The sequence below is a fragment of the Oncorhynchus nerka genome, linkage group LG2 (assembly GCF_034236695.1).
Source record: "Oncorhynchus nerka isolate Pitt River linkage group LG2, Oner_Uvic_2.0, whole genome shotgun sequence".
Lineage (NCBI taxonomy): Eukaryota > Metazoa > Chordata > Actinopteri > Salmoniformes > Salmonidae > Oncorhynchus > Oncorhynchus nerka.
The window spans coordinates 73,257,086-73,282,384 of record NC_088397.1 but is presented as its reverse complement, the minus strand read 5'-3'; the positions used below and the strand labels follow the sequence as shown (position 1 = coordinate 73,282,384).

General features: G+C 42.7%; 1 protein-coding gene across 2 annotated transcripts; it reads right to left on the bottom strand.

The window, feature by feature from the left end:
- Positions 1-446: 446 nt before the first annotated feature.
- On the bottom strand, positions 447-21,131 carry eif4enif1 (eukaryotic translation initiation factor 4E nuclear import factor 1). 2 transcript variants are annotated; one of them, XM_029681513.2, is made up of 19 exons: positions 20,835-21,131; positions 19,706-19,857; positions 19,543-19,616; positions 19,287-19,414; positions 18,802-19,067; positions 18,342-18,534; positions 17,871-18,037; positions 17,135-17,273; positions 16,582-16,761; positions 16,063-16,388; positions 12,271-12,351; positions 11,904-12,105; positions 11,625-11,731; positions 3,810-3,949; positions 3,548-3,629; positions 3,111-3,237; positions 2,500-2,841; positions 1,872-2,036; positions 447-1,662 (listed from the first exon to the last, which is right to left on the bottom strand). In XM_029681513.2, exons 2-19 carry the CDS (start codon positions 19,796-19,798, stop codon positions 1,433-1,435), a joined length of 3,042 nt encoding a protein of 1,013 aa, XP_029537373.1. In that variant the 5' UTR covers positions 19,799-19,857; positions 20,835-21,131; the 3' UTR covers positions 447-1,432. The 2 variants fall into 2 exon arrangements, with proteins under 2 accessions (XP_029537373.1, XP_029537381.1); XM_029681521.2 differs by having other exon boundaries at positions 17,871-18,034.
- Between the last annotated feature and the right edge of the window lie 4,168 nt (positions 21,132-25,299).

The window sequence follows — 25,299 nt, the reverse complement described above, 5'->3', positions numbered from 1 at the left end:
GAGGTTGAACCCAACCATAGTTGATGGTGCAAATTGTTTTTATAACCCATTCTATTTTAGTGGACCAAAAAAGAAAAATGGAAGCCTACTGTTCAAAGTTCAGATGCCTTTGGAGAATTGCACAACCATCTGCATATGCAAATAATAGCCGTGTCATGTTCTGAGTAAGGGAAAGAAAGTGAGAACCGAAAGCCAATTTGGTAAGATCTAAAAATCCATGTTCATTGTCAGCCCAAATGCAAAAATGTAAACAAACCATGAAGGACATTCATTAAGACTGGGAAAAATACCAGTCTTTAGTTGTGCCTGAATTGTTAAAGCAGACCCACCAAGATACCCAGTCTTTGCAACTCATTATTCCAAATACGCAGCACAATATCTTCCATTTTCAAAAGGCACATGTTTTAAGTAGTCACTCTTAGTTCAATTCTTACAAATAAACAAAGCAAGTTATGAATTCTTTATTGAACATTATTTATTCATTCTATTTGTGCTTTTAACTTAATAGCACATTACCATAAACTGAATCCTTACCAACCCCACAAAGAAAAAAATATATATATCATGATTCAGAGCAGTGCTTCTTTTCCAGTGACTGAAGGAATGGGGGGGGGGGGGGTCAAGAGGGTTGCAGTAAAAAAAAAAAAAAAAAAGAAGGCTGGGGGCTCTTTTAGACATCTTTCCTTAGATCCTCTACCTTTTCAAAGCACATTGGAGAAGAATGTCAGAGGGGAGGGATCTTAGACAAGCAACTGGATAGGATGCAAGGAATCACAGAAAGAAGAACTGAGAATCAGAGAGCGAAAGGCACAACCAGCACTTGCTGCTCCCCCTGGGGGCTTCCTGTAAGCACCAGCCACCTCTCCAGACAGAGGGCAGGCAGGGACACCAACTGACCCAGCCATAGGGAGGACATCTTTTGAAGGGAACACTCAAGATCAACTCCACAATCAAACATGGGTATTGAACTTGCATTAGCCCCTTTCTCAGTGCAGTTCAAATCCATGGGGAAGGTGGGAGAAATAAAACTACCAGGACATGACAATCCTTGCTTCACTTGGTAGCTACTCCATCTGACTGTGGCAGTTTTCACTTAAAAACAGCAGGATACAACCTTCCCCTTAACAAGAAAAAAAATATGTACAGGAAGAAGAATATCTATTCCCACGGTCTGTACAGTTTTGGGCTCATGTTACTTCATCTTTATTGCAAAAAAATACCCCAAAACAAATACGCTGCAGAAAGGAAATCTTCCACAACTCATCCTTCCCTTTCTTTGAGTTTAGGCCTCGATACTCTACCAGTGACTTCAAGGTTTAAGACAAAACATGGACACGTATTGTTCGTTCTCCAGGATCTGTTAGTCTTAGAAATTAAAGACCACATTTTCACTAACAGGGAGGTGAAGGGAGGGGGAAATTTAAGTCTTGCTTTATCCAGAATTCTGGTTGTATGAAACGCCTGAGGGCCCAAACTCGAGTTCGTCTACACTTATGACTTTAGCAGGCATGGAAGGAAGGGACTGCTGCAGCACGTCTGAGCCAAACCACTTGGCCAGGCCAGCTCCCCCCACACCAGGAGGGCTACCCACACGTTGCTGGGAGTGGTTTGTCCGATGAGGGCCGTGGTTCTGTGACTGGTGGCCTGGGACTGTTGGATGCACTGAGAGAAAATGAAATTTGTCAGTGAATGCCATGAGGAACATTGGCAAACCCATGTCATAAAGCTAGATCCATTAAGTACCCTCATCTCCCTGCATCTTTTAGACTGTGCATGAACATTAGTATAACATATGCAAAATAGGTTAAAGATGGAGTTGTTGAACTTGTTGAATAATAACAATGACAGACTGAACTGAAAATGCCACTCACTCGGTCTCTGTTGTTGCTGCTGCATGAGCGCTAGTTGCATGGGATTGCTGGCTCTGGGAAGTAAGAGGGGATGTCCCGTTGCTCCTAGGGGGTAGAGGGGTTGTCCGAGTAGGGTAGAGGGCAACCCCTGAAGCTGTGAGAGGTCAACATGTTGTGGAAATATGCCTAGGATGAAGAAAGATTTCAATGAGCACCTCAGCAATTTCCATCCACTTCAGAGTACAAGTAGTAATAGGTTGGAAAATGTATAATTGCTTGAGTACTGTGGATACCAACAAGTGACCTTCCCAGACCCATGTTGCCTAGGGTTAAGAACATAAAATATAGATTAATAATCTGAAATTGTATTACCCCCTCAATTTATTTCTCAGATCCCTTAACCAATTTGTTTAATTATTTTATTAAAATTTTATGAATAAATTCACTTTAAATTGTATTATGGAGATCTGTCCACAGAACCAGGACCACACAGAGAACCCCTGGCTTAACAAAGGCAATTAGCGTGTTTGCGCAAACGAGGGACAGAATTACTCATCTTGATCACAAAATAACTAGTTATTTTGTGAACTGTGATTTGTAGATCAGTTTGAAACAAATACAATGTAATCAAGAGTGGACTTGTACTAACCTGCCTGCATCAGAGCCGGGCCAAGCTGCTGTGGCTGGATGCCCTGGGCCAGCATCCTCTGCAGCACGCTGGGGTGGAGCTGGGGCAGAGTAGGGCGCACCATGGGCACATGTCCATGGGATAGCAGCGGTACTGGGTAGATTGGACGGGGGAAGGGAGAGACAGACCTGGGGGACACCAGGGTGGGGGTGTGGTGCCCAGCGGAGCCTGGCCTAGGACGCTCCTGGGCGTGCTGGCGAGCCTGGGAGTGGGAGGACAGGGGGGTGGAGCAGGCCTTTACCCCTCCAGACTGAGAACCACTACCATTCATCCCATCCAGGAAGGAGCTGGGAGAGCTACTGTCTGTAACACAGGAACACAAACACTACATTTGACAAGACAGGAACAGACAAGTTAAGTGCGGCGACAAGGGCATTCATCCACCTGACTAGAGTACTAGTTCACTACCACGTGTTTTTTAATTTGATTTATTGTGCAAAAATTACAAGCCCAAAATACACCAGACTAGTTAACCGAGAACGCCTTCTCCAAACAACGTCATTACGGACATGCAAACCTAAATTGACAAAACATTTTAAATACATACATGAAACAGCAGTATGTGAACATACCCTCTTGAGAGTGGCCTTGGGAGTGACCCTCCTTGCTGTCTGGACGACTACCTGGCTCATCTCGACTCTTCTCTTTTGTCTCGTACATCTTACGGATCACAGACGTGGGCACGAAAGATGGCGAAAGCTGTACAACAGACAAGAACCAGTAGTTACATTACTTTGAGTTATATGAGGGCATTAAAAAAGGTAACATGCAACAAACCAGACAGTTGGTCAAAAATTGAGTTGTAGTTACAATATTTCAAATTATATATTTAATATACTGTGCATAGGAAGAGTTGGACAGTTCAACAAAAAAGCACTTATTTCCTGAAACCACTATCTGGTTTGATTCAGCGGAGTGATTGAACAGGGTCACATTCATTTGCACAGAGGTAGTCCCCTACCAGTCTGTTTTGTGCCTAATGAATATGACCGACAACCTTTCAACGTACCATGCTGGTGACAGTGTTGCAAGGGGAGTTTCTGCCTGCAGGATGAGGGCCTGGACCAGGGGATCGGTTCATCCTGGTTTGTCTGGAGAACACACAGTACACAATTGATACCTGAAACCAAGTTCGGAATTACAGGAGGGATCGAAACCCCTATAAAAAGAAGAATAATATCAAGGGCCCCCCATAATTAAAAAAGATGAATGTTGGGCACCAAGTCATTGTATAATTCAATCCCTGCTTAAAAGCTACAAGTGAAAGTCACCTGTTGTGTTGGTAGGCCTTGTTTGGAGGCGGTTTGTTGTAACCTGTCTGGAAGGCGTGGTGGGCATGGAGAGCCAGGTCTTGCTGGATGATCAGCGCCTGACGGTCAGCCTGGTCAACAGCCATGGACAGCACCCTCATCTGGAGCCAGAGAAGAAAGCATTCATCTACCACCAGTTTTTACACTCATCTAAAAAGGTTGCAGTTGGCATACCTTCATTGACAATAGCTAGGTTTCCATACAATTTGCAACAGATATGAAAATTCTGAAATCTGTAAAATAAAACAAATATTTTTCCCCACCAGTGGTTCCACCATACTGACTTGTGGATGAAAAGCAATACGTGATGACAGTGCCCCCCCCAAAAAAAAGGTACTTAACACTTCATGTAAGTTCAATATGTTTCCATCGCATTTTCAACTCGATAGTGGACACAAAAAAATGTTGCGTTAAAATAGCAAATGTGCCCACTCTTGGCATGTACACGCCACCCAACAGCTTGCAGATCTAGTGCAGGTAGACCAGCCTACATGAGTTTATGGATAGGTGCAATCATGTCACCAGAATAAGACCCTCAATACTTTTCGGGAAAGATCACTCACTGTGCACTTTCACCAACTTGTGAGGTTCATCATAACATTTAAATCTGTAGCCTAATAAACTCCATGTTTTCCCGAGTCGTAGTAGGACAACCACACATGTAAATCCAAATACGTACATAAGTGGACACCCCTTCAAATGAGTGGATTCAGCTATTTCAGCCACACTCGCTGTTGGGTGTATTTTTTAAAATATATATATAAATAAAATCGAGCACAGCCATGCAATCTCCATAGACAAACACCGGCAGTAGAACAGCCTTACTGAAGAGCTTAGTGACTGTCAAAGTGGCCGTCATAGGATACCACCTTTCCAACTAGTCAGTTCGTCAAATTTCAGGCCTGCTCAAGCTGCCCCGGTCAACTGTAAGTGTTGTTATTGTGAAGTAGAAATATCTAGGAGCAATAACGGCTCACAGAACGGGACCACAGAGTGCTGAAGCACGTAAAAGTTGTCTGTCCTTGGCTGCAATGCTCACTAAAGAGCTCCAAACTGCCACGAAGCAATTTCTCCCAGTGCCTGCCACTGAAAAACATCCCCACAGCATGATGCTGCCACCACGCTTCACCATAGGGATGGTGCCAGGTTTCCTCGAGACAGGACACTTGGCATTCAGGCAAAAGAGTTCAATCTTGGTTTCATCAGACCTGAGAATCTAGATTATGGTCTGAGAGTCTTTATGCAGGCTGTCATGTGCCTTCTGAGGACTGGACTCTTGTCTGGCAACGCCACCATAAAGGCCTGATTGGTGGAGTGCTGCAGAGATGGTTGTCCTGCTGGAAGGTTCTCCTATCGTCACAGAAAAACTCTGGAGCTGTGTCAGTTTGACCATAAGGTTCTTGGTCACCTCCCTGACCAAGGCCCTTCGCCCCAGATTGCTCAGTTTGGCCAGGCAGCCAGCTCTAGGAGGATCTAAACTTCTATTTAAGAATGATGGAGGCCACTGTGTTCTTGGGGACCTTCAATGCTGCAGAAATGTTTTGGTACCATTCCCCAGATCTGGGCCTCAACATAATCCTGTCAGAGCAACAGACAATTCCTGCGACTTCATGACTTGGTTTTTGCTCTGACATGCACCGTCAACTGTGGGACCGTATATAGACATGTGCCTTTCCAAATCATGTCCAATCAATTGAATTTACCACAGGTGGATGCCAATAAAAGTTGTAGAAACATCAAGGATGTTCAATGGAAACAGGACGCACCGGAGCGCAACTACGAGTTTAATATGCTAACAAATTAATGTTTTTGCTCTGTTATTATGGGGTATTGTGTGTAGACTTGACAAAAAATAATTTAATCCATTTTAGAATACTGATGTAACAAAATGTGGAAAAATCAAGGTGTCTGAACACTAAATGCACAATTTTCAGCAACAAACAGTTAACATCCCTAGGTAGTACAGTTTAAAGTGTCCTGTACGTTTCCAACTGAGCAGCATGCTAGCCTGTCCACTTTTAGATATTGAAATCAAGTAACCTACCTGGAAAAGATGCTTGTTTCTCAAAATGAGTTGGCAATTCCTTATACAAATGGTTATTTTTATGCTCATTGCTAGGGCGGTCATGAAATTGTCAGCCGGCTATTGTCATACAAAAGACTGCCCGTCTCACCGAAATTGACCATTAATTGACACACTTAGCATCTCCAGGCCGCCATGCATAGAAGCCCTGATGCGTGCCTTGGGAATATTACTTCAAAAAAAAATCTATTTAATATACACCGTCAGAATAAATCCATTATTTATTTTAGGCATGTCTAAAGAAACAAGAACATTAATTTCATTTAGCAGACAAGATCCACACAAGTCTCATGCCATTATTTAATACAAAGGAAAATGTAATTCAACCTACCTGAATAAAATACGTGTGCATATGAAGTGGCTAGGTTGAGTGTAAAAGTAATCATCTGAAACAGGGCCTATAAACTAGATTTAGAGTTAGTTGGCTACTTTAGTTGTGACATAGAAATTAAAACACAATACTTAGAATGTATAAGACAATCTTTAGGCTGCATGATAGGCTGTAGATTTGAGAAAGTAGCAAAAAAAGCTTACTCCGTTCTTTGCCTCAGACTGCACAGCTGTTTCATCAAGTAAACATTTTCACCATTCTAAATGTTAATCTTGTATTTACTAAAATGTAAAATAAGTTTAGATTTAAAATGGCCCATTATAAAGTGGGAAGGAATAGGGAAAAACTTCTTTAAATAAACACGCACTCCAATAATAAATGGAAGCCGCTTTCCTGCGGGTTAGTTTCAGGCTACTCTGGTTATTTCACTCCACAGCATCAACCGTTTGAGGCGCATGCAGCCTCTCGCTGCGCTACAGATGATATTCTGCATGCCATTGGCTCTCCAACCTGGTTCCTGCATTTACCCAGTGCTTAATTTGAGAAACCATGTGAAATCCGTTTGCGAACATTGATAGTAACATGGTTCTCACAACAAAACATTTCATTAAACTGTTGACAGGCCCCCTCTCTGCGTGCTGGAGGAAGGAAAGAAAGATGAGATGCACCGATATGACATTTGACCGTAAGCAATATTCCTTGCCAAAATAATATATATATTTTTAGCAGCCTTAAGCATTCTAGTACAGTTAAATAGTTGACACACCAAAGAGCTATTTTGTAAGCATTTACGCATGTCCCATTACCAGTAAAACATTTCACTTACTTGCTGTGCTGTTTCATTGATAATTTGTTCAGTCTCAACCAGGATTTCATCATACATATCAAGCAGTGAAGTTTCAGCTCAGTCGATCCGTGGCCTCTCCCTCTGTGCGCACTGACCATTTCCACCTGCATCTAATTTCTCATGTAAACCCTGTGTCTGCATCGAAGTAGTGGTTCTTGTACCTAGCGTTGAGCATGGAGGCAACACAGTAGCAGCTCAGCGAGAACTCTGGTAGAGAACCTTTCCAAGTTATGCCAACAGACTGTCAGGTTTTGTTGAGCCAGCATTAATGCCATGACGTCTGCAGCAGACGCAGTTTTGTTAATTTGGTGAGTCAATTGTTTGAATGGAGCGCGTTCATGTTTCAAACATCCTCAGCAGCAAGAGAACCAACACATTCTTGAGAAAGCAATACGGCTTTCTTCACTACCAAATCCTTGTCGACCCACTGTGCTGTCGGACTCGGCATGCTCATGGGGCAGACATCGCTTGTCCTAATGTCAGTCATGAAGTTAATAGCAGCGACGCCAATAGCAAGTAGCTCATGGATGTGCGTTTCAACAATACTATGCATCTCCGGTAGGGCAACATCTGAAAAATAGCATCTACTTGGTAGTGTGTACCAGTGCGCGACCAGTCAACGAAAGCGAACGTCAACCACGACAGGCGGTTTTGCTTGTCAAGGGCAAGGAACTCCATTATCTCTGCATTAATGGATTTCGCCATCTCACTGAAATGCTCTTACTCCTTCAAATGACCACTCGATCCACACAGCAGACATTGTGGGCTAGGTTAGGAATGCTGTGTTGCACATGTATCGCTATATTTTTGTGCCGTCATTGTCATCTACCTACGTTATATACAGTTGAAGTCAGCAGTTCACATTCAACCGAAGTGTCATTGAAACTCGTTATTCAACCACACTGTTTTGGCAAGTCGGTTAGGACATGTACTTGGTGCATGACAAGTCATTTTTCCAACAATTGTTTAGATTATTTCACTGTATCAATTCCAGTGGGTCAGAAGTTTACATACACTAAGTTGACTGTGCCTTTAAACAGTTTGAAAAATTCCAGAAAATTATGTCATGCCTTAGAAGCTTCTGATAGGCTAATTGACATCATTCGAGTCAATTGGAGGTGTACCTGTGGATGTATTTCAAGGCCTAACTTCAAACTCAGTGCCTGTTTGCTTGACATCATGGGAAAATCAAAATAAATCAGCAAAGACCTCAAAAAAAAAGTGTACACCTCCAGAAGTCTAGTTCATTCTTGGGAACAATTTCCAAACGCCTGAAGGTACCACGTTCATCTGTACAAACAATAGTACGCAAGTATAAACACCACGGAGCAGTCATACCGCGCAGGAAGGAGACGTGTTCTGTTTCCTAGAGATTAAAGTACTTTGGTGCAAAGTGCAAATCAACAAAAGACCTTGTGAAGATGGAAGAAAATGGTTACTAAAGTATCTATCCACAGTAAAACGAGTCCCATTTCGACATAACCTGAAAGTCTGCACAGCAAGGAAGAAGCCACTGCTCCAAAACCTTCATAGAAAAGCCAGACTACGGTTTGCAACTGCACATGGGGACAAATATCGTACTCTTTGGAGAAATGTCCCCTGGTCTGATGAAACAAAAATAGAACTGTTTGGCCATAAAGGGAGGTTTGCAAGTCGAACAACACCATCCCAAACGTGAAGCACGGGGGTGGCAGCATCATGTTGTAGGAGTGCTCTGCTGCAGGGGGGAGTGGTGCACTTCACAAAATAGATGGCATCATGATGGAAAATGTGGATATATTGAAGCAACATCAAGACATCAGTCAGGAAGTGTGTCTTCCAAATGGACAATGACCCCAAGCATACTTCCAAAGTTGTGCAATCAAAGCCCTGATGTCAATCCCATAGAAAATGTGTGGGCAGAAATGAAAAAGCGTGTGCGATCAAGGAGGCCTACAAACCTGACTCCGTTACACCAGCTCTGTCAGGAGGAATGGGCCAAAATTCACCCAACTTATTGTGGGAAGCTTGTGGAAGGCTACCCAAAACATTTGACCCAAATTAAACCATTTAAAAAAGGCAATGCTACCAAGTACCAATTGAGTGTATGTAAAACTTCTTACTCACTGGGAATGTGATGAAAGAAAGAAATAATTTTCTCCTATTATTCTGACATTTCACATTCTTAAAATAAAGTGTTGATCCTAACTGACCAAAGACAGGGAATTTTTACTAGGATTAAATGTCAGGAATTGTGAAAAACTGAGTTGAAATGTATTTGGCTAAGGTCTATGTAAACGTCCGACTTCCACTGTAGGTACGCACGGCAGCTTTGACATCAGTTCTTTTACGACGGCGTTAAACTAGACATCGGGCTGAGGCCAGCATTTTTAGCCAAAAATCGGCCAATTCAGTTATATCATGCATCCCTAAAAGGCACGGTTGTTAAATATTCTATAGCAAAAGTTAATCAGCCTATTAATTATGAGAGTATAAATTCACTCTAATTGTAGGCTTAACTGCCCTGAACAAGCAATGAACCAACAGCATCACCTACACCTAGAAGTTCTCTTCTAGACTCATGGATAGAAAGTTTGGAGCGTAGCATTAGGTAAGCAGTCCATCCAGTAAGCAGTCAAAGGCGAAAACGCATATTGAACAAATTAGGATATGCTAGACCAATGTAACAATGAAATCTTAAAATAAATTTTATATTTTTCTGCCATGCGTAATATGCGGTAGGCTATGTATTGTATAATGGCACAATCACTTTAATTCAGTCTTTTTGGAGGGGCTTGGGCTCACAGGCCTACGCATGTGCATAAACTAGTATGCTTATGGTTGTTTAGAATGAATCATATAACGCACGGTCCATTTCGTATTGTTAGGCTTCGAAACATCCCCAACGACCATGTTCCAGTTTCAACCTGCTGTTAAATTTCTTTGTTCAAATTGATCACAATGAGGGGCGTTCTAAACATACATATTGCTTTGATAAGGGTTTCATGCGATTTTCAATTGTATTTATGTCAGATGGTCTATACAGCCCCGAGTAGCAGGCCATTAGCGACCTAATGGTCATTAGCGAGTTGGGAGCTACCAATGTATGTCCAGAGTGCATAAGAGATTACTATGACTCAATGGTCACACAGAATTTTACTGCGGTCCTGACTCATGACTGCCGATAATACCGTCACCAGCCCTACTCAATGCACATTTATAAAAACAGACTACAGCTAGCACGTAACAGTACGTGGAAAATGCTGCTCGAGTAAAACTGATAGGGATGTGAATCTTTCCATTTTAAGACTATTCGATATGCATCTAGAGCAGGAAAGGCTGGTGGGAGGAGATATAGGAGGACAGGCTCATTCTAATGGAACTGTGTCAAACATACAGAAGCCACATTGGATTCCATTTATTACAAAGAGCTCATCCTCCTACAACTCCACCCACCAGCCTCCGCTGATCTAGATACAAGGGCTCCAATACAGGAACGGTACATTTTAGTCTGAAAGGACTCAGTGTGATTCGAGAACAAATCGAAGTGATAGGTTTCGATATACTAAGATGTTGCATAAACACGTTCATTTTCTATTCTAAATAAAAATCTGCTGCTGGAGCTCATGAGCTGGAGGAGTGTCTGTACTGTAGGCCCCTAATCTAGCCACAACACTATCACTTTCAGATAGAAGAAAGTCATTTGAGCAACGTTTAAAAAAAAAGATAATTGGCGATTCCCAATGTTTGAACGGATTATCTCATCGATGCTTGCTACATTTAGATCAGTTTGGAGTATGCGCACCGATGCAGTCCAATCTTAAACATTGGAATCGGGAACCGATGCGTAGCGGTGAATAGTTACAGCCCTAGAAACAGAGCATTAATTTTCTAGAAACCCTTTTCATTAATACTCCAGTTTTAGTAGGGTATGCTCTCAGTTGAGACATAAAAATATAGATTACAGTCAAATAAATGGCTCAATGTTGTTTCGGTGTCTATATGAAGTCTGTTTGACCAAACCCTCAAATTGCAAGTTGAAACTACTTGTTGTCAGTGAGGAAGTAGTAATCTTTAATATTTGTTGTTTTGAGTGGCAGAGAGGGGCTTAGTGCATGTGTGGAAAGGGACACAGTACACAAGGAGACAAGCCATGAGAACAAGTGGACATAAATGTTCATAAAAACCTTGCGATACAGGCATTTGGAATTTTTCACAAAAACAAATTTGATATGTCGCCCAGCCCTACTTCAGAAAAGTGTTACTGTCCCAAAATTAGGGCCGGGATGATACCAGTATCAATTTTTCCATGACAAAAAGGAAAACACAAAGCAGACTTTAGGCCCTTTAAAACCTGTTGTATGTAAAATAGTGTCCTATATAGCTTTGAAAATAAAATGGATGATAATGTGATACAAATATTAGGGTTGTTTTCCTAAAGAAGTTAACGCAGTTTGATACTAATGAGTTGAGACACTGGTATCGTCCTGGCCCGACCCATCATTGGGCAATTTGATAGACAAGAGTATCTCTGACCTGTTGTTGCTGTTGTAGGGTGGGTCCATGTCCAGGACCAGGGCTGAAGGATCTATGGATCTCTGGGAACTGCTCCCCAATCATGGGCTGTGGACCAACAGGGTAACCTGAAAAGGTCACAAGACAAAAGCAGTCACTCAATTACACTGTAGTTATTAGGCACCAAATGGAAGAAAATTGCCCTGAAACAGGGGCAGGGTAGAGACTCTGAACATTTGTTTTCTACGGTATACCCTAATGATCACAACCTAGTCTTAGCTTCCAAAGAGTAATCTCTACCGGTGGGAGGATGCATGCGTCCATGGAAGTAGTCAGGAGAGGGAGCCCTCTGTGTGAAGAGTGGAGGCGAGGGCCCCCTGTGCTGTAGCAGGCTGTGTTGAGGACCAGGGCCAGGGTGTGGAGGGGCATTGGGGCTGCCCAGCAGGCTGTGGAGGAGTGAAGGGGAGCCTCTACAGGGAGGTCCCTGTGCACCCAGAAGCTCCTGTAACAGTTTTACACACATTTCAGACGGGACCAACACAGACATCATAAAATAAGCACTAATCAGAGAGTCCTCCATTCCTAAACAAACAAAATAATGCCATCCTTTCATGCAACAGTTTACTATCAAAATCCCACATGCAAGCTAGTCCCAAACCACACACACCTGGAATATGTTCTTGTGCTGTTGGGTAGGCACTGTGGCTTCAGGCAGGGGCACTACAGCAGGGTTCGAGGGCTGATTGAGCTGTAAATGGGGTGGAAGGTGGTGCAATCAGACAGCCGTCTTGGTAGTGGACACACAATCCATCCCACTGGGCATTTTCTGATGCATACATTTTGATTTGATTTATTTGACCTTTATTTAACCAGGTAGGCCAGTTCAGCACAAGTTGTCATTTACAACTGACCTGGCCAAGATAAAGCAAAACGACAAAAACAGAGTTACAAACAAACAGTCAATAACACAAAATAAAAATATTATTCTATGTACATTGTGTGCAAATGTAGAAGAGGAGAGGTAGGCAAGAAGTAGGCCCTAGAGGCAAAAATAACTACAATATAGCATTAATACTGGAGTGATAGATGTGCAAGTAGATACTGGGGTGCAAAAGAGCAAGAGCGTAAGTAATAATATGGGGATGAGGTAGTCAGGTGTGCAATTTACAGATTGGCTGTGTACAGGTACAGTGATCTAAGCTGCTCTGACAGCTGATGCTTAAAGTTAGAGGGAGATATCAGTCTCCAGCTTCAGTGATTTTTGCAATTCGTTTGTCATTGCAGCAGAGAACTGGAAGGAAAGGCAGCCAAAGGAAGTGTTGGCTTTGGGGATGACCCGTGCAATATACCTGCTGGAACGCATGCTACAGGTGGGTGCTGCTATGGTGACCAGTGAGCTGAGATAAGGCAGGGCTTTACTTAGCGAAGACTTATAGATGACCTGGAGCCAGTGGGTTTGGTGACGGATATGTAGTGAGAGCCAGCCAACGAGAGCACACAGGTCACAGTGGTGGGTAGTATATGGGTCTTTGGTGGCAAAACTGATGGCACTCTGATAGCAAATTGGATGCAGTCCGAGTAGTGTTGGAGACTATTTTGTAAATGACGTTGCTGAAGTCAAGGATCGGTAGGATAGTCAGTTTTACGAGGGTTTGTTAGGCAGCATGAGTGAAGGAGGCTTTGTTGCGAAACAGAAAGCCGATTCTAGATTTAATTTTGGATTGGAGATGCTTAATGTGAGTCTGGAAGGAGCGTTTACAGTCTAGCCAGACACCTAGGTACTTATAGATTTCCACATATTCTAAGTCAGAACCATCCAGAGTAGTGATGCTGGGAGGGAGGGTGCGGGCAGCGATCAGGTGAAGAGCATGCATTTAGTTTCACTTGTTTTTAAGAGCAGTTGGAGGCAACGGAAGGAGTGTTCTATGGCATTGAAGCTCGTTTGGAGGTTGGTTAACAGTGTCCAAAGAGGGGCCAGATGTACACAGAATGGTGTCGTCTGCATAGATGTGGATCAGAGAAACACCAGCAGCAAGAGAGACATTGTTGATATATACAGAGAAGAAAGTCGGTCCGAGAATTGAACCCTGTGGCACCCCCATTGAGACTGCCAGAGGTCCGGACAACAGGCCCTCCGATTTGACACACTGAACTCTGAGAAGTAGTTGGTGAACCAGGCGAGGCAGTCATTTGAGAAGCCAACATATGCTTTGGTTAGTTTGTGTTACACATCCCATTTTAACATCAAAATACTAGAAATAACTGAGGTCATCCAATGGAAAACATAGATTGTTACGTATAAGACATTATGGGTGGGTTGCACCAACATGGTTAAAATTAATCTAGGATTAGAGCTAATCTAAGTTTATGATTAGAGATGTGTTGCACCACCTCATTTTAAATCTGGATCAGTAAATCTATGACTAACAGTTTTAAACTAATGATTAGTGACATGTTACACCAATATAAGGTATTTCGTGAATTGAAACGAAGTAGCTAGCCAAATTGCCAAACGAGGCCACAAAGTTGTTGTTCCTTGATAAACAAATTAATGTTAGCACTACTGCAACTATCGTAAAAGGTTCTCATGGGTTGGCTGATTTGAAATAAAATATGTTATTGGCCAGTACTAGACAGAAAACTAATTTGTTAGCTACTCTAGTTTATAAACCAAGCTAGCTAGCGTACAATATTTGTCATTAACGCCATTTATTTGTCCGCTAGCCACCTGATCATGTCAAGTCCAAGATCATGGAAAGTCCAAGTTCAAATTTCTCCGCTTATGAAAGAATTTAAAATATCGCCGGAGCTGATGGAGGAATTTAGTAATGTACTGGAGGATAAAAAGAAAACCAACACGACTGCCAAAAAGTAGTAAGACACCTGGGCCATTTAATACGACAAATGTAAATGGATTGACATGGACTAAAGGGAAGAGGGACCCAAATTAAAGCGGGCTGGAAAAAAGCAAAAGCAAATCCAGAAAGGACACGGCAAAGGAAAGGCGGGGGCTATTTCAGACCGGAGCCGGAGGGGGGCCTCCGTCCAAGGGAATTGATCCCATCACCCAGAAGATATGCGAGATGATTGCCCAGCAGTTCCCCCCTCCATTTTTAAAAACCTTTATTTAACTAGGCAAGTCAGTTAAGAACAAATTCTTATTTTCAATGATGGCCTAGGAACAGTGGGTTAACTGCCTGTTCAGGGGCAGAACGACAGATTTGTACCTTGTCAGCTCGGGGGTTTGAACTTGCAGCCTTCCGGTTACTAGTCCAATGCTCTAACCACTAGGCTAACCTGCCGCCATAACCCCCATGACGGACAATTTGACCCAATATTTAGTAAGCATAAATAATGCACGTTAAAACGAACGTTAATGCTACTTCACTAATATGTTAGCGTCATCAGGCCTGTTACAGCATGTTGCATAACACGATTCGTACCAAGGCTGGGAATATCATAAAACCCAATTCAATTGTACAAAATGGGCACGTAAATAGCCCACTGAATAACGAGTTAATTATCCTAAAACGCAACGGGATTTAACTGGTCTATTCTCTGAGGAACTCGTTTTAGTCTCTCCACAGTAGATATGCTGCCATTTTATCAGTTAAACCACCTCAAGTGGCAGTTGAGAAATAATCTCCAATCTGAGATATATATATATATATACACACATTTTTTTTAAATTCATTGACCAACAGGCTAAAAATGTATCTAGGTTTAAAGTGAAAATTAAACTTAGTAATAGAGGAAGGATGTAATTTAAAACGTGGTGCAACAAGATTAATAGCCAAAACTTGTTTGAACCCAGTTTAATAGATATTCCATGTTGGTGCAACCCACCCTATAACATTTGACATAATTCTAACATTGGTCCGACAGATTAACCTATGTTACAAAAAGCAACAATTGATTGTCCGATCTGAACATTTTCCCATTGGGATGGAGAAGAGCAAAATACGTCTCGTCTCAGCCAGAGGCAATGAAAGTCCTGAATGTAGATATACCGCCATGTCCATAGATCAAAGTGACAGACATTCACCAAGGTACAAAACTAACAGGACAGTGATAATCCAGTAGAATTTGATATGAAGTATAATGTTCAGGGTTAATGTAAAGAAAATCTGTATGCAATCCTTTGATTGTCATGTTACTGCATCGAGGTTCAGGTGAATCCAGAACACCCCTCGAAAGAGGAAGTCTTCGAACTTTCCTTTACAAATGTATACCCATCACTTTCCCAGATGTACTGACTTCGGTGTTTTGATTTAATGGTTAGGATGTTAGCTTTCATGCATCATTTGCCACACTCACAGCAAAACATACGTGGGTCAGTTTACCAGACTCTAGGTTACCTGAAGCAGCTCAAAGCAGTTAGGGCTTAAACATCCAGCTGGAAGCATACCAACAGGAGAATCAGTGCTTTTTAAATATTAGCCGAGAGCGGCACACTTACGTTGCTGTTCACTTGGTTTTCTTTGGGGTGGCTGGGCAGTGTTCCACTTGCCTTCATGCTGCTGACCAACTTGTTAAAGGCGGACATGTCAGGGTCTCTGGTCCGTGAACACGGGGGCCCTGCACTGGGGCCTACACCGCCTGTTAGAGCCCGCTCCAGGTGCTCAGCCATGAAGGGTGTGCCACTGCTGGTGCTGCCTCCGCCACCGATGCTTCCCTGCTGCTGATGGGCCTTTCGTGGCATCTGGTGGTGAAGTTCCGAGCCCACTTTCAGCTCCTTCAGGCCCCCCTCTACCTCCTCCAAAGAGAGAACTACGCCCGAGTGAGCTGGGTGACAAGGCAGAAGGGCAATGTAAACATGCACATCATACCAATGCACCAAAACCTACGAACCATTACTCTCGTCTTAAATGCTGAACTAGCCACAAGACCTAACCATTTTTATACAAGACAAATTTTGTAGTAGTCTTGTAGTTGACATTGTGGAATTTAGGTACTGGTTATGTAAAGGATAACTCACTGCTCTGCTGTAGCCGTTGCTTGTTAACATTGAGGCTGGAGAGGAGGGGTTTCAAGTCTATCTTGGCCTTGTGTAACAGCTCCAGGATGTCCACCTTGTCCCTACACTCCACTGACTGGATGGGGGTGAAGTAGGGGACAGGGCCCCCCTGGCTAGGGGATGTACAGCGGGGGTCCAGCCCTGAGGGAGGGAGGGGTAAACCAATAATTTCCCAAATTTAGACAATAGGGTGCAGTTGCCTAGACAAATTAAGTTTGTGTTTATTTCAGGATTAGGCTTAATCTGTGGCCATAACAAAAGTGTTAGTCCTCAATGTAAAAAACAGCATTGCATTTCATGTTATTCAATTATGCTTCTATAATCAAATTAAACAGAAGGCATAACTAAGGAGGGAATGAAGTCCCCCACCTCCCCGGGGATCAATTCTAGCCTGGTCCCAGATCAGTTTGTGCAGTCTTGCCAACTCCTATGTCATTGTCATGCTAATAACCACAGGAGTTGGCAAGACAGCAAACAGATCTGGGACCATGCGAGAAGTGTGCCCCTTCCTTACCGGCCAGTCTCTCCAGCTCCTCGTGGGGGGTGGAGCGCAGGCTGGAGGAGCGGCTGCCTGAAGGACTCAGGTTACTGGAGAACCACCGGCTGAAACGGCTGGCCGACACAGGGCCCTCACCCAGAACATCCTCTATCATCTGCAACATAGGGACAGAGGCAAGCTGGTAGTCCAGAGTGGCAGACTGCTAAAGGGTGGGTGTGACACTTACATTTAGGGCTCTGTCCATGTGCACAATCAGGCTTTTTGTCAGTAGTGTACCCTTCATTCATTGAATCTGTGCTTTATTTCCCTATCCCATGTCTATAAAATAGGGAAATGAGCTCCCTTTGCTAATAATTTGCAAGGTATTCTAATAAGTGACGTAATAAACTGGAACACAATGGGCATACATTTGCATTAGACTGAACACCAACAAACCCACCACACTGGAGGAGAAACCGGTTGGGTCCCTTACAACCTTTCACTGCAATTTTTTTTATCATAATACAGCAAGAAAATATTTTAGAAAGTACAATGTCCTTGACAGGGTGACAATACCACCATCATTCATCCAAATAGACAAAGAAAAGTCCCAAGTGATAACACCATGAAACTAACCTCCAGTGTATGAGAAGACCATGTGTAGCCAACTACAGACCAATGCATGGTATATTTAAAGTTGATGTATAACACAGTGCACACCTTATAGCCCCCAAACACACACCGTAAACATGCAGTGCTGCCCAGGACTTACAGAGGCCAGTCCTGGCATGGTCTTCTCCAGGTTGAAAAACTCATTGAAGTCAAAGTCTCCTGATGTCTGCTCTGGTAGGACCTCTGGGTGAGGGACCTCCTGGTCTGCTGTAGAGTGAGAATCTCTCACTACATGCTCCTCTGCTAGCCCACCGTTACATTCCACTGCTGAACACAATGCAAACATGACAATGAATAAACACGTAACAAACCATCGGGGTAGCTTGCTGGTTGAAGATAAACTGATCGCTGAATGGCTACTGAAGTTAGACAATTACATTGATGGAAGCTACAATATTGAATCTGATGTTGCATCAGATACCACCACCCCCCAGTACTCATTTTAAAGTATATGGGGTTAATTTTTACTCAAACCACCCGCACACCAGATTGGACCCAGCCACCAGACAACCTTTTTGGGGGACACCAATTCCCATGATCTCCAATGGTGATATGATGCAGCATGACTTGCCTTCTCTCACAGAGTCTGTCCTCTTCCTGGAGCGTTTGGGTCTGCGCTTGTCCTCCTCCAGGATCTTGTCATCAAAGCCAATGAGTTCAATGGTCTCTGATTGGCTGGTCGGGCCCCCTGAGAACCACTCCGGCTCTTCCTCCAGGTCATTCCTTCTCCTCTCACTGAACACACGCTTGTCCCCAAAGTCACGCTGCAGGAAAGGGAAGAAGAACTGGTATACGCCAAATCTAACAGGCTGCTAAATACCATGGGAAATATTTCAAGAGAGCAAAGAGTGGAATGTGTACACAACTCCTGACGATTGTCATTTAGATTTATTACTGCAGGAAGTAGGCCTCCCATTGAGGCACAAGAAATAACCATTTTGTGTGTAGGTACATGCAGATAACTATTTGTCCCTTTAGGGTCATTCTGTTTGAATTGAATGCAGCTCAGGAAGCAGCAGACAGACACTAACCCTGAACCTCTTATCCTTGAAGTCTCGCTCCTTCTCCACGCGGGGTTCCCTCTCCCTTTCGAACCCTCGGGCCGCCATGATGCGCCCACTGCCGATGCGCCGCGCCACACCCAACCGGAGACTCTCATTCTCCTTATTCTCCAGGGGGCTGACAGGGCGCCGGGTGGGTGCAGGCAAAGCATTGCCAACGCACCCCCCTCCGAAGCTACGACGCTGTGGGCTGAGCACCACATCCAGGTCATCCTCCTTTAGTCGCTCACGGGGATCTGAGAACAGTGTCACAAAAAACAGTTAGCATTCAACATTCACACTAATGAGTCATAGCTTATTCTACAAAGAATAGTAAGAGTAAGCAAGGTGGCGTGTCTAAGGACAGCTGTACAAATTTGAGCTCAAAAGCCCTCAACCTTATAGAGTATGTTTTAAATGTGTATGCCAGTCCTTTGAATATCAGCTATGAAAATGATACTACATTACTCATTTACCTGCAATTCTACGTTTCAGAGGGATCCTATCATCCACAAAGTCCTTCTTATATCCATCCACAGGAGAGCTGCACTCCGAGGTGGGGTACAGCGAAGCATGCCACTTCTCAGGGTCCCACACACCATCACTGGACACCCCCCCCCCCACCCCAAAAAACAACAGTTAAACCAGAGGGAACAACTCAAGAGTTGGCATAGAACTACAAGTGTTTGTCACACTTTGGACTAATTTGACCCAATCTAAAAAAACACTCACCTGTCAAATTTTTCCAAAAGACAGTCTGGCCTTTCATTAGAGATTGGGAAATATTTTATCTCCAAAAGCTCTTCCTGTAAGAAGACAAATTATGTTAACCCACAAAGTTGTGCTGCTAGGTGCGCAGCCATCTATTTATATTAGCCATGCATCGCCAAAATACCTTGGTATATCTGTAAGGGGATGGTCCAGTTGATTCCTTGACCACCTCGATGTCACCATTCTCCTGCACCTCTACACAAGCATCCCTTTCCATGACTCCGTCAGGGGGCCAAACCAATATATAACTTCTGTTTTAAGATCTTAGTAGTATACCTGTTAAAGAATGACATACTGTTATGAAATAACCCATACAGGCCTACTATATCTACCAAAAGTAAAAAATTCATAACCCTGAGAGTGAATTCTATATTGGTGAGGAAGACACTGAAAAGTCTGAATAAAGACTGGATATGCAAACATCATTCTGGCATTATTTTAATAGTAGGTTGCGTAGTAATTACAAGAAAATAGTCCATATCAACACGCAAAGATCAAGCCTATATCACCACTAGCTACATTCGAGAAATACATCGCCTTTCTTAGCACATTAACGCGAGGTCTCCGACGTGGCCTGGAGTTAAAAGCAGACAAGACGAAATTGAAAAACTAAACTGGTCTGGCAACAAGTCAGCCATCCATACCTGAGCGGCATAGCGAAGTGGCGATTAACGTTACCAAGTGAACTAATGATGGCAATTAGGTAGCCAACTAACGTTCGCATGCTAGGAAATTGGCGATCATTAGTTGGCAAGCTAAATAATTTAAAGCTAACACAGTCAATTAACTGGAAGTATCCATCTAAATTACTAAGGGTCAAGCTGACTCACTAAAATGTGTAACTACCGTTAGCTAGCTAATTGAAAGAAGGTGTACTGGCAGATGACATGAATACGCTGATACTAAGCCAACCGGCGTCAAATATTCAATGAATGGCTAACAACTAACTACCTATCTAGTTTGAAGTTACGACCATTGGCGTCGTGTTTGGTTTACTTGGTAGTTAACTAACGTTATGTAGTTGGCCAACTAGTTAGCATACTTAAGAGGCCAAAACTTTGTTTAGTTGAGCAAGCTAGCCTGAACGCCGACTTGTTGTGGGATAATTTGATAGCAAAGTTACCCAACTAACGCGTTAACCACAAATTCAATTAATAAATGCCTAGCAGTCAAGTAACGTTAACAAACCCACCAACATAAATCACTCTTAAAGTTGCAGATACGTATATGTAAAAAGGTACCCATTCACTTACAATTCTGTTCAGAAAACGTATGAAGCCAAAAGATGTTAGCTAGCTAACCTAGCTCTACGGCTAGTTAGCCAGCTAGCTAGCTGGGGATAAAGCCTTCCAATAAGTGCACGTTTTTCTTACAATTAACTAGGGTCGTTTTTTCAACAAAGAGCCAACGCCCGTGATATTTCTACGAACACAAATCCAAAAGTATACTGGCGTGTTATATTGTCGAAGTAGACTTGTCTTCGGTATATATTTCGTCGCAGCAGCGAATTTGCGTTCATCACCACTTAGTTCGGAACGAGTTCTTCGTAGGCTTGATTATATAGTGCCCATCACTAATGCCTTGCTGAACTTTTTCGAAATATAATCCATAATTTCTTAAAACCATTACTGTATTTGACAATGTCTCTTTTGGCTATGAAAATAATGTATATGTATTTAGATAAAATATAAACGGCTGCTTGTCTTTTATGAGTGAGTCATTTCAAATCAGGCATTCTGTATGGTCAGCTAATTGTTATCATTCCATAGCAGAGCGATGAATGCTGATAATTTTCACTTTCAATGCTTTAAAAAAAACAACTAGCCCTTTCCTTGATTGCTAATTTGACATGTAGGCCTGTCCAACCAAAGGGTACTCAACACATCCACATTTTTATTTCTTAGTAAATTATACCAGTGCCCTGTCATGTTAGGGGAAGATTATCTGTGCTTTAAAGCACCCTTAACTGAATGTACGTGTTTTGTGTATGTGGTCTGTTGGTTTGCACAGAGTAAGTTTGTAAAACAGCACGCGGTCACTTAATAACAAGGGTGCCACCATAAAGATCAGCATCTTTATTTATTTTAAAGGGTATGACAGAAGCACCAAACGTTATGTTAAAAATAAATTAACTTGATCGCACAAAGCTGGCCTACTTCAACATGATGTCTGTAAAACTCGCTCAACCCGCTGGTTTCAACTTCACCTCTAAGGAAGAAGAAACTTCATGATTGGACGGACAATGAGCCTCTCAACTGATCAAATAGTGTGAGTGGTGCAATTGCAAAATATACACCTCTGAGAAAACCGTAAGAATAAGCAAGAACAAAGGCCCTGACCTCGGCGAGTTCCCTTCAAAACAAAAGTCTCGCAATGAATATGGTAAAAAATAATAATATAAATGGTCAAATGTTATTAGGAAATGTTAGCGGACTTAGAATTTTAACAAAATCAAAAAAGGGTAAATTAGCTTGAATGCAGTATGTTCTTTCAATTGGACAGACATAATTGCCTGAACGTCGTGTCGCAGTAAAGGGGGGCGGGGTGTCCATTCCACTCAGGAGCATTTCGAGTTTCCAAATCCACAGTTTACACCCCAATGAGTGTCGCTTCTCATTTTGCGGCACTTAAAGTGGCCAATCAGCTTAATCCAATAGTGTTTTTCATATTGGTTATACAGTGCATTCAGAGCTCTTCACTTTTTCCACATTTTGTTACGTTACAGCCTTACTCTAAATGGATTAAATTGTTTCCCCCCATCAATCTACACACAATAACCCATAATGACAAAGCAAAAACGTTTTTGCATAAATGCATAAAAAAATGTAAAACTGAAATATCACATTTACATAAGTATGTCGACCCTTTATTCAGTACTTTGTTGAAGCACATTTGACAGTGATTACGTCCTCTACTATTCTTGGGTATGACGCTACAAGCTTGGCACCCCTGTATTTGGGGAGTTTCTCCCATTCTTCTCTGCAGATCCTCTCAAACTCTGTCAGGTTGGATGGGGACCGTCACTGTACATTTTTTCAAGTCTCTCCAGAGATGTTTGATCGGGTTCAAGTCCGGGCTCTGGCTGGGCCACTGCGGGACATTCAGAGACTTGTCCCGAAGCCACTCTTGCGTTGTCTTGGCTATGTGCGTAGGGTCATTGTCCTGTTGGAAGGTGAACCTTCACCCCGGTCTGAGGTCCTGAGTGCTCTGGAGCAGGTCTTCATCAAGGATCTCTCTGTACTTTGATCCGTTCATCTTTCCCTCAACCCTAACTAGTCTCTCAGTCCCTGAGAAAACATCCCCAAAGCATGATGTGCACGATTCACCATCGGGTTCTTGGTCCCCTCCCTGACCAAGGCCCTTCTCCCTCGAGAAGGGCCTTGGTTCCAAACTTCTTCAATAAAAGAATGATGGAGACCACTGTGTTCTTGGGGACTTTCAATGCTGCAGACAATTTTTGGTACCCTTTCCCAGATATGTGCCTCGACACAATCCTGTCTCGGCGCTCTAAGGACAATTCCTTGGACCTCATGACATGGTTTTTGCTCTGACATGCACTGTCAACTGTAGGACCTTATATAGACAGGTGTGTGTGGTTCAAAATCATATCCAATTCATTTAATTTACCACAGGTGGACTTTAATCAAGTTGTAGAAACATCTCAAGGACGATCAATGGAAACAAGATGCACCTGAGCTCAATTTCGAGTCTCGTAGCAAAGGGTCTGAATACTTATATAAATAAGGTATACCTTTTTTTATATTTTTAATACATTTGCAAAAAATTATAAAAACACAAATACAAAAAGTTTTTTTATTTATTTTTTATTTCACCTTTATTTAACCAGGTAAGCAAGTTGAGAACAAGTTCTCATTTACAATTGCGACCTGGCCAAGATAAAGCAAAGCAGTTCGACACATACAACGACACAGAGTTACACATGGAGTAAAACAAACATACAGTCAATAATACAGTAAAAAAAAAAAAAAAAAAAAAAAAAGTCTATATACAATGTGAGCAAATTAGGTGAGAAGGGAGGTAAAGGCAAAAAAGGCCATGGTGGCAAAGTAAATACAATATAGCAAGTAAAACACTGGAATGGTAGTATTGCAATGGAAGAATGTGCAAAGTAGAAATAAAAATAATGGGGTGCAAAGGAGCAAAATAAATAAATTAATTAAATACAGTTGGGAAAGAGGTAGTTGTTTGGGCTAAATTATAGGTGGGCTATGTACAGGTGCAGTAATCTGTAAGATGCTCTGACAGTTGGTGCTTAAAGCTAGTGAGGGAGAAGTGTTTCCAATTTAGAACTGGAAGGAGAGGCGGCCAAAGAAAGAATTGGTTTTGGGGGTGACTAGAGAGATATACCTGCTGGAGCGTGTGCTACAGGTGGGAGATGCTATGGTGACCAGCGAGCTGAGATAAGGGGGGACTTTACCTAGCAGGGTCTTGTAGATGACATGGAGCCAGTGGGTTTGGCGACGAGTATGAAGCGAGGGCCAGCCAACGAGAGCGTACAGGTCGCAATGGTGGGTAGTATATGGGGCTTTGGTGACAAAACGGATAGCACTGTGATAGACTGCATCCAATTTGTTGAGTAGGGTATTGGAGGCTATTTTGTAAATGACATCGCCAAAGTCGAGGATTGGTAGGATGGTCAATTTTACAAGGGTATGTTTGGCAGCATGAGTGAAGGATGCTTTGTTGCGAAATAGGAAGCCAATTCTAGATTTAACTTTGGATTGGAGATGTTTGATATGGGTCTGGAAGGAGAGTTTACAGTCTAACCAGACACCTAAGTATTTGTAGTTGTCCACGTATTCTAAGTCAGAGCCGTCCAGAGTAGTGATGTTGGACAGGCGGGTAGGTGCAGGTAGCGATCGGTTGAAGAGCATGCATTTAGTTTTACTTGTATTTAAGAGCAATTGGAGGCCACGGAAGGAGAGTTGTATGGCATTGAAGCTTGCCTGGAGGGTTGTTAACACAGTGTCCAAAGAAGGGCCGGAAGTATACAGAATGGTGTCGTCTGCGTAGAGGTGGATCAGAGACTCACCAGCAGCAAGAGCGACCTCATTGATGTATACAGAGAAGAGAGTCGGTCCAAGAATTGAACCCTGTGGCACCCCCATAGAGACTGCCAGAGGTCCGGACAGCAGACCCTCCGATTTGACACACTGAACTCTATCAGAGAAGTAGTTGGTGAACCAGGCGAGGCAATCATTTGAGAAACCAAGGCTGTCGAGTCTGCCGATGAGGATGTGGTGGTTGACAGAGTCGAAAGCCTTGGCCAGATCAATGAATACGGCTGCACAGTAATGTTTCTTATCGATGGCGGTTAAGATATCGTTTAGGACCTTGAGCGTGGCTGAGGTGCACCCATGACCAGCTCTGAAACATGGTTTGCATGGTGACCCTGGATCCTATATCCCTGGAGACTATATGGTATAATATAGCACTGTGCAGGAAAAAATATTGATTGTGTCCATAAAACTAGAGTCCAGTCTGAACTTTTGTATTGTAACTTTAACTCTCTACTGACTAATTCAGGACTATATCTTAATTACAAAGGAATAAATGAACTATTTTTCGCCTACTCTGTTAATTTCCAGTGTAAAATAAAATACCATTCCATACCATACTTGCACTCTTGGCTTGCCTTATAATGGAATGCCACATTTATACTATTAGCAGGTGATTAGGTGAGAAGCTAACTTCTAA

What these genes read in the sequence shown, in the direction of transcription:
- eif4enif1 (XM_029681513.2), bottom strand. Translation starts at nt 19,798, where the DNA reads ATGGAAAGGGATGCTTGTGTAGAGGTGCAGGAGAATGGTGACATCGAG. An exon ending in CCCCTTACAGATATACCAAG is followed by an intron (nt 19,617 to 19,705) that starts GTATTTTGGCGA and finishes GTCTTCTTACAG; the next exon opens with GAAGAGCTTTTGGAGATAAA. An exon ending in AGCACAAGAACATATTCCAG is followed by an intron (nt 12,106 to 12,270) that starts GTGTGTGTGGTT and finishes AAACTGTTACAG; the next exon opens with GAGCTTCTGGGTGCACAGGG.